This window comes from Athene cunicularia (assembly GCF_003259725.1).
Source record: "Athene cunicularia isolate RWA chromosome 7 unlocalized genomic scaffold, athCun1 chr7_part1, whole genome shotgun sequence".
NCBI lineage: Eukaryota > Metazoa > Chordata > Aves > Strigiformes > Strigidae > Athene > Athene cunicularia.
The window spans coordinates 18,094,214-18,104,419 of record NW_020799107.1 but is presented as its reverse complement, the minus strand read 5'-3'; the positions used below and the strand labels follow the sequence as shown (position 1 = coordinate 18,104,419).

The 10,206-nt window shown below is 36.5% G+C and overlaps 1 protein-coding gene across 3 annotated transcripts in view; it reads right to left on the bottom strand.

Annotated features, from left to right (window-relative positions):
* Positions 1–10,206, bottom strand: part of COBLL1 (cordon-bleu WH2 repeat protein like 1) — an 85,111-nt gene that overhangs the window by 50,065 nt on the left and 24,840 nt on the right. For 2 of the 3 annotated variants that reach the window (XM_026852592.1, XM_026852593.1), the window contains exon 1: positions 2,219–2,374. The exons of the other annotated variant lie outside the window; for it this stretch is intronic. In XM_026852592.1, the coding sequence (XP_026708393.1) occupies positions 2,219–2,352 (134 nt within the window). In that variant the 5' untranslated portion in view covers positions 2,353–2,374. Of the gene's footprint in view, positions 1–2,218; positions 2,375–10,206 lie in introns of those variants that run through there. 3 annotated transcript variants of the gene reach the window in all.

The following is a 10,206-nucleotide window of genomic DNA, read 5'->3' as shown; positions in this document are numbered from 1 at the left end:
CATATATATATATATATATATATATATATACAGATGCTATGTGACACATGAAGAATGGACAGAGAGATCCTACACAGACAACCACGTCAGCAAACAAGGTGCCCTAGCTCATTACAGGAAAGAAAATGAGAAAAAAAAAGTTAAGTTCAGGCTAAGAAATAGTACTAAACCAAGCATTTTCTTTAATAAATTGCAAGAGAAGCATCTTGGCAGTTAATATCATGAAAACTAGTATGTAATAAAGATGTTTCTCCCAAAGTACAAACAACATAGCTTTAGTTCCCCAAACAGAAGCACTAAGCATCTTGGGCTAACACTCCTTGCAAAACTAAGAAATGCTTTGAATAACTACCTGCCAACAGATTCTCCTGCTCATCTTTCACAGCATCTTCCTCCCTGCATCCTCCTCAGAAAGCAAAGTGGGAAACCCTCTTACCTTCAAGAACAGGGTAGCATTTACTACCTCCTCAAATCTCCATGCTGCTGCTGGAGCCCAAGCCTGATCCCTGTGTGAGGGGAGATGGGTGGTACAAAGCACAGCCAGAAGTCCTATCGCAGCTCTCTTCATAGCATAAGCCTGACCAGCAGTTTTCATAGCCACCTTTACTGCCGCTGACAGGAGAAGCTCCCTCCCCTTTGTCCTACTTTAAGTTAAACTCCCTCATTGGTTGGCAATTCAAGGCCCCAAATGAATGCCATTATTTCCCCCCCAAACTCATCCCCAGCTACATAAAGACAATATATTCATTAGCTTCATTCTCTGCTTTCTTCTGCACACTCAAAATCCCCTAGATCCATTTCTTGCTGGATTCTTGCAACAGGCAAGGAAGAAAAAAAGCTATTTCTTCAAAGAAAGCTGGCTCCCTGCATGATGGTGGTAACACCAAAGCTATTTTGGATGACCCATTACTTCCACTAGAAAGCCTCTGCTCTTTCTGAAAAAGGGTACGGAACTTCAGCATTAACTATAAAGTAGGAAAAAATTATTTAGGAAGGGGAGAAGCTTACTTCTGACTAACCTTTATAAGGATTATTATCAGCAGCAGCAGTGTGCTATGGGGAATGTAGAGAAACTTTCCTATACAACTATGCTGATGAATAATTTGCTTTAACTACTATACTTCTCTCCTGTATTCACCCCCTCATCCTTCTCAACTTTCACTATCACAAGTTTATACCCAATATTTTTCACTGATGAGTTTTAAACATATTAACATAGAATTCAGTGCCAGAAGCATAACTGAACAAGATCTCTTAAATTCTTTCTTTGTTGCTGTAAGCAAAGTGCAGCGAGGCATTGTGAAGTTATTTAGGCATTGAGTCTATTTAGGTACTACAAAATTATTTTAATGCTTTCCATGATAAATGATATTCAAAGAATACACAGAATAAACAGCAATGACTTCTATATTAAACACTAAAGGCATTGACTTTTACAGTAAGTGGGTTTTCTTCCAAACAGAATTGTAGATCAAAACCAGATGAAAGACAATTAAGACCAGAAAAGCCTTACAGTCTGCATGAAATAACATTCTCCCATTTAAAATAATCTCAATAACCTCATTCAAACTTCTAGGCCCCAATCATCAACTTAAAATACAGAACAGCTTCTATACCCAGAAATGTGTCACCAAAATTTCAGCAGTCCATCCACATGAATTACAGGTCTTTTTACACCCTCATCTTGAGCCAGAAATGGGATGAAAAAAAGCTTTTGTACCTTGGACTAGAAGAATTACATACTTTCTCTGAAAACAAGACAACAAACATTAATTCATCATTCTTTTTACAGGCCTACATTTGAGTTTTGGCAATTTACCTACTGTCCTACACCCAAATTCTGCCTTCCCTTAAAAGCGCAGTAACTTAAATGCTGCTGCGGATATATAATTATTGGTAAATATTCTTCCTCACAGCAGGTGTTAGGACTAGTTCAACCAAACAACTAGGGAAAAGCTGTGTAAATACCAACATTTGCATTCTTAGTCTTGCAAAATATGTCACTTTACGTCAATTAATATTTCCAGAATTCCCATTTACACCAACCAGAATAGTTCTGTGGGTCAAAGTTTTATCCATGTATAGCAAAGTATTGCTAGTATGACACTCACCAGTAAAATAATACAAGTATTACTTGGAAGCCATTCTGCTGATCATCTGAACAAGGAAAGGGAAGATGAACAGCTAGTAGAACTGATTGCACTACTTTCCTGCTTACCTGCAAGATAACAGAGGTTTTTCTTCTCCATTAAAATCAAGTGAATTTCTTTCAATAGCATATGAAGGTAGAAGGGACGGAGTGTGTGTGTGCATGGCAAGCTCACAGTTGTCCCCTTCCTCTATTGGTGACATCAGTAAGCCTACCTATTTATAATCCCACCACCTGACCACACAGCCTACGGAGTACATCTAGAGATTTGTATAGCCATTAATCCTGACATCTCTACTTCAGCCAATTCAAAAGAGTATTAAGTAGCTTTGTTATGTCTTCTGTGGCTTTATACCATAAAAAGACTCCACTCGTGGTTTCTGTATCCCTTTTATTTTTGCAATACAAGTTTAATGGTAAATTTTAGAATTAGGACTCTTTCTTCCATGATTTTTAGCTTTTCCTATATCTCTGTCTGTAAGATACCAAACCAAACAGTTCAGATGAGCAAATTTTAGTATCAGTAGAATACTTAGGCAGTAGAGACAAATACCCATTTAATGTAGTTAATTTGATCATCAGTACTACCTACAAAACTATTGAAGTTTAAGATGTTGATTAATTAATTTCACAAACAGAAGTACAATATTTATGCTATCAGGAAAATAATAAACAACTTTGCAGTGTAGGTTAATTTACAGAAGCTTGACCTTATTGTCAATTAGAAACAGAAGCTGCTTAAAAGCAGTTCTCAAAGTCAAACCTAATGCATACAGCCATGTAAGGACTACTTACAATTAAGTCTGCCCAGGGAATGGGAAGGCAGGCAGTCAAACTCTTTAGGCAAGTGCTATCATCAATGGCAACATCCTGCAGGTTCCTATCGCTGGTAAATGTTGCTTCTAGACCCGTATCAGGCCACACAGTGTTTTGAAGTGGCTTGTGTATCACTTCAGTGAGAGGATAACATTTGTGTGAGTCCATGTGTGCTGAGTGAACATTCCTGACTGTTCCCTGTCCAGACTCTCTTATTCAAGAATTCCCATCATTAGCATCCATCCCCCATTATGTCAGACAAAACAGAAATCTAAGTCAGTTTTACCTAACATGTGTAAGGTTAAATGAAAGATCAATTGGTGGTATTCTGTCAAATGCACTCTGCAACCAAACTTCAAGAGTTAACAATATAAAGAATAGAAATTCTTGAAGCAATTTCAATTGCTTGAAAAGCTGGGAACAGAGATAATGCAGATGCAGCAACACTTCCAGGACTAGACTGCCAGCAGTAAAAATTTCAATGCAGACAGTATCAATGTTGTCTAAAATACTAACACATTCCCCATTGGATAATATGTCCTACACAGGACAAAATATTTGGAAATTCCACTTGGAGGTGTTAATTACTACTCGGGTCTAAGGGCTGTAGCTAGAAATATTCTGTTAAAATTCACAATAATATAATATCTGATTTTTTTTTTTTTAGTCCTAGTGGTATCTTGAGGTACTAAATTTTATATGCTGTTTATCTACTTCACAATTCCCTTCATATGGCTTTCACATATTAAGCAGTAAATTTATCGTTGTTGAAAAATCATGTGGTCTTCATTCAGGGAGTCACCAATGGAATTTAATACTACCAACCACAATAAACAAGTGTCCAACATTTCAGATAACCTGAAAGGGTATAAAGGAAAGATTTTCTATTTCTGCAATTATGTACCTGGCTACTTCCCCTGAATCTCACAAAGATTACTTTTACTTCCCCCCACCCCGAAATCATTCTGCCTAGGCTACTAGATTTTGGTGGTGCTTTTTTTTTTTTTTTTTTTTTTCCTTGTAAGTTCCTAAAACACTTGTGAAAAAGACAGGGTGGGGAGTACTTAGGGTATCAGGAAAAAAACCCAAATATGTAAGGGAATGGAATTAAAATGTTTCATTAGAATTGCTTTAGGATTAGAATTTTTTAAGTATTTCTCATTTTTGCATAAAGCAGCTACTTAAATTACTCATCTTGGCACTGCTGTATTAGCTAACATTCCCTAAAAAGGAAACATCAATTGACAAATAGCAGCAGCAAAAGGGAATGAATGGATCATAAATATGGAATGTATTTTATTTCTTTGTGCGTGCTTTAAAGAGAAGTAAACAATCTAATTTTGCTAACTACAGTGACATGATAGTGCTAAATACAAAACACTTTCTAGAGAGCCCCCTGTATAGGTCACATTTTTAGTACGTATGTTTCATATTCCACAGAATTGTTTCAAAGGCCAAAAGAATATAGACTTGCATAGACTAGTGAGAACAGTAAAACAAAAGCTTCTCAATATTCATTTTTAGATCTTTAATACCGTCAGATTCAATTGTCAGTGATTACGCAGAGCACTGAGTATTTCTGCATGGGGGGGGGGGGGGGGGGGGGGGAAGACAAACCGAGAACAAACACACCAATCAAAAACCCCCAGCAGTCCAATAGGCTGTTAGAACTCAACAGATGTGTATCAATTATGTGCATATGGAAAAGCTGGTGAGATTTATTATCTGTTTTTTAAAAATTCCCCAACAGGGACAAATCTGTGAAGTTTGGAGCTCTTTGAACCTATTGTCTCTATTGTTATAAACAAAACACTGTTTTAAAACTATCTGATATTTTCATCTAACCCTGAAATAGTAATGATTATTTTTTTAAATAATATCCATGAGAAGCTAAAGTCTGAAAGCAGCAAGAATAGCAGGAAACCTGGATTACTACTAAGAACAGGCATTCTTCCAAATTAAATTCTTGCTTTATTAGTCTATTTCTTCAGTTGCTTTGTACCTACTGAGATGACATCTCATCTGTGATGGATCAACCCAGTCAAGTCTCCAGGGAAAGGCAAATAGTTTTGTCCTATCAAAAAAGAACTGGAGAAGAGAGCATAGACAAGAGGCTTCCAAATGGCTTGGAAGCAGACCAAGAACTTGTTTTTCTTATGCAAGTCACATCAACAAGGAAAGTTGATTATAGACTGTATAATCATTCAGTGTTATAGGGAACTTAATCACGTTTCCATTATTTAACATTTGGTTTAAGGATTTTATGCAACACCATTAGACAATTCTGATGCATGTTGTCTTTTTACTTACTTGGAACAGTTAGAACACAACAAATCAGTACATGTACAAATAGTAAACGTAAGAACACAAAAGCTGAGACCACATCATTATGTCCCTTATATGAAAGCCATATCACACCTTTGACCATCCCTGTTGATCCTCTCTGAACCTTCTCCAGTTTTACTATATACTTTTGGAGATGACAGAGACCATAACTGTGCACTGTATTGTCATTATAGATTATACAGTGGCATCATCATGTTTTCTCTCTTTATTCCTTTACACAGGGCAAACTGATTTGTATTAAATGGATCTAAAGCAAATTTAATCTCATTTTATTATCCATTTATTTTTGTAAAATCCTTCTGCAAGTCTTGAGAGTCATGTCTCCTCTCATTACTATGAATAACTACTTTTTACTTCATCAAACCTGCCACCTGACTATTCAGCTGCTTTTCTAGGTTCTTAACATGTTGAACTAAGAGTTCAACTAACAGATCCCTGTGGAACTTCAAGGCTGCCTCCCCTTACCTTCACAGTAGACCATTTTGCATACCTTTGCTCTTAGTTTTGGGCAAATTATTTACCCATGCAAGACCTACAGTCTTATGCCATGTTTGTTTAATTTTCCTAAAAGGCTTTAGGTTAGACACAAGCAGAAGCCTTTTGAAATACCAGAAAGACCGCATCAGCCGGCTTTTCCTCATCCATTACATCAGCACAGCATTTAAATTCTGTTTGTATTTTTACAGCATTAAGACATTTACACTGTAGATATACTGCTATATCGAAAAGTTCCTCATTTTATTCTAACTGTGCTTGTTGCATCAGAGTCTGCAGAGAAACAGATTTTGTTCGTAAGTTCACTCACCAAATTTATAGTTTGTCTTGAATACTAAGGCAGTACTTAAGAGCCCTCACCAAAGCTGTCCTAGTTGCTGTGCAAATACAGGCTAAAGAGAGTGCCTACTCAGAAAACTTTTGAGGACAGTATTTTGGGCTGTCTGTCGTCAGTATGACTTCTCTTTAACTGCATGACCCTTCCACTTCTCTATCTCAAGTACAACCTTTTATCTTCATTTTCACATCATAGATCACTCCTCTCTCTACGTATCCCAAAAGGTAATATGCAAACACTGGCACATTTTATGACCTCACTGAGTCACATTTCATCTCAGTTGCTGAGGATCTGCCTCACTATCCCACTGTTATTTTAGAATTTTCTTCTGTGCCAGTTCTCTTCCCAAGAGCAATGTTTGTAACTTTTTCCATCAGACCACCACCTTCTCACCCAAGGCTCTACCTGCATTACACCTACAAACATCCGACAATGGAGAATTCATAATATTTCATGGTAATACATTACAACTTCCCTCCTTTTTAAGGTCAAAGACAACCACAAATTAAGGGACTTGGCAAAGTTTGTACAGATTAAGCTCTTTAGAGGAACACAAGGGTGAAGGTAAAAGGAGCAGCATCTGATGAGAGCAACATGCTTCAATTCATGCTCACTATTCAGAGAAAGAGAAAATACTAATAGATGTTATCCAGAAGTTTTTACCTACTTACAACCAAAAAGGACTCTAAATTGCAATATAATCCCCAGCTTCTGAGTTTTGATGATTCAGACATATTTGAGAGAATATGACACTGAAATTGAGGGGTCATTAGTCGCCCAGGTATTATCATTTTGGCAAGTCAGCACCTCTTTGTCCCCAAATACTGAAGTTACAATACAGAAATTGTCAACTAAACTAGATACATCACTGAAGGGGTAAATGACACATTACTACAGTAGTGGCACTGCCATGACCGTAACAGTTGCCACAAATGAAATATAAGAAATAAGAGACAACTGGGGTTATAAATCGGGGGATTTTTTTTCCCTAGTATTTTTCATGTCAACTTGATATGGCTAGGTAACAGATGGTATATTATGTTTTTCCTGCTTTGACACAATTTAAAAACAAGCTACAGATGGCTATAATGAAATCCTCGTTAACACACTTATATTTTCACAGTTTAGTATAGCAATAATGAAACTTTCAGGTCTGGAATTTCCTGTTGGTTAATTAGTGGTTAGGTTAATAGCCTGAGGAAGTGCACAACCCAAAAAGTTTCCTTATTGTTTAATCATATAATTACTATATTCATATTTCTGGGAAAGCTCTCAAGACAGATTTAATGTCACAGTAAAGCTACCTTTATAACCCTCCCTCTGTTTGTGAAACAACTGTATTATTTTATTTAGCAGAGTGTGTAGGCAGGAAGGCCATGAACAGGCCTAATTCAGCTGCCTCTGGGAAGTTTCAGCTTGTTTTTATTTTAGATAAACTAACTTACAGGATTCTTCAGATACACATTACACCAAACACTCTACAGAAAATCTAGGATGGAGAACTCTTGGTCTATTGCTATAATGTTACCACAAGATCATTGATTAATGCTTAAATAATTCCTTTTTTTAAATTCCAGTTTATAAACCTCCACAAAAACTTGAAATGCAACATATGCTTAGCAGCACACCAAGATATCACTAGATCTGGTAACCAGAAAGAGGAAAAAAAAATAAAATTACCACAAATCTTGTATTCAGGTTATTTCAATAAATGAAGCTGCTGCTGTAACAAACAGGCATAACACTAGCTGTAAATTAAACATGATTAAAATAGTAGTGAAGGATGTGGTGGTATTCACAGCTAAAAGCTCTCTGGGGTTTAGTAATCCACACTCCAGCTACTGATGACACTGCCTTCATTACTGTGTTACCCTACAAGATTAAAGCTGCAGAGAAGAGCCATACCCACACACGCCCCAGTCATGCCTTCACTGGGTGGTACAGGCATATCTGGCATATCCCCAGACAACTGTTACCTATGCTGGTGCTAAAGCACAACAAAACTGGTATCGTGGCAGAACCAGGTCCCAAAATATGATTATGTTGTTGACATTATTTTTTTTTTTTTTAGCTGCCATCACCAAAAACCTACACTTAGAAAAGGCAGCACTCCTCTACAAGCAGTAACATACCGAGTTACCACACAAACACCAATGAAAACAACCGTACCGCTCTATGAAGTTCTAGAGGTTCAAAAGAGTATCGCTATTGCCAAGCCATCATGCAAGGAACACAATATGGAAAACCTGACTTGTGATTGAACTTACAGTTAAAAAGAGACGGTATCCAACTATTTAAAAGCTGTAATGCTAAAAATATCTTTTTAGCCCCCAAACTCACTTATGATGGAGGGCCACAGGGAAAGAAAACTTGGATTTTCTAACACGCACCTTATTCTTTAACAAACATTATTATTATGACTATTCTGTAGATTCTGGAGCCCTCCCATTTATTCACAATTTATTTAGACAACATTAAGGAGAACTGAAACAGTATTATCTTCCTTAACCAGCGGAAGCAGGAGCCACACACAACAAAGACTTTCGGGAACACTAAATGTCACTACAGGATTCAACAATCAAATGTACCCAAAAACAAACTATAGAAAAAAAAACAAACAACAAACAGTGGGTTTGGATATCTGAGAATTACACCTCCAAACAGAACTACTGAATGTCCTTAAATCACTTTCAGAGGCCTAGAAAGTCAATAAAAAATGAGACAAAATACAGCTCCCATGGTGATGATCTTCTGAAAAATCCCATGCTTTAATTCAGAAACTTCAGATCCAGTTTCACATACAAGTTTTCATAATAATATCCATTCCTTGACAAAATAGTCTGTACTTAGATCATTTTATGGCACTGTTGCTGTAAGGAATTTAGAAGTAGCTTTATTAAAAAGTTGAACAAGTTCCTAGTTCTGAATGTTTACATGTAGTATAACGCTGTTTTTGAAAACCTGTAGCTCTGGTCAAGTTTAGTAACACTCACTCTTCTCCTCCCAAACCAAAAAGTTAAAATAATTGCCATGTTTCAATGCTAAACAGTTTGTGAAGCAAGGACACCTTGTGTTTGCTTCATCCAGCACTCCTCCATTCCATTCTTCAGATCTGTGTATCTGGTGGTGTCCTCTTCATCTTTTGAGTTCCTGTACTTATCAGATGATAAATTAGAAAGAAATGAAAAAAATAAAGAGAAATAAAAAATAATAAAAGCAACCATCATACTGCAGTTATAAATTTTGTGATGAAAGTTTTAGGTACTTCCTCAAAGTGAAGTAAACATGATACAATGGAAAAATTATACAATCAATCACACTGGGATCAATACTAAAATTTGTAATGAAAAGCCCTCCCCTTTTTCATCATGACATTAAATAATTCAGATCAGAGTTTGTTTACAGGAGCTGAAACTGATTTATAGCACAGCCTTCGTTCCAAAGCAGTAAGAAGCCACTTGGGGAGCAAAAGCCCACAGTTGCAAAGATGGCACGTGGGAAGGAATGTGCCTCAGGTTCTGTGCCACCCATAAGAGAGGAATGAGGAAGGAAAATATAGTGTTCTTTCTTGCTTAATATGCACACACAAAGCTCCTTAATTCAGATAAGCACATATCTTTGGAATCAGTATCACAGAAAACTAAACTGGGAGTATACCACACCAACTTCTGGAAACAGTGGCTAGTCACATTTGGGGATTCTCTCTAGTATTCAAAAGAAGAAAGCACAAATCAAAGTTAAAAAAAAAGAGAGAAGAAAATATGCCTTCCAAAATACAGACTTCATTATAGATATAGCAGAGATGATATGGTACCATTAACAAAACAGTTTAAAATATCTCCAAGAAGATCAAACGTAACAGGTTGGCACCCTAAAAGTGCTATTTGCACCACTATGATTTAATTTTTTTTTTTTTTAAAAAAAAAAGATAGCTTACTGCTTCAAACCATAATTTTGAAGAAATATTCAGAAGAAGTGCAAGTGCTCCAGCAATACTCAATCTCTGTTACAGGTTGCAGTATTAGGGAATTTTTAAATTTAAATTTTAAAATATCTACTGTAT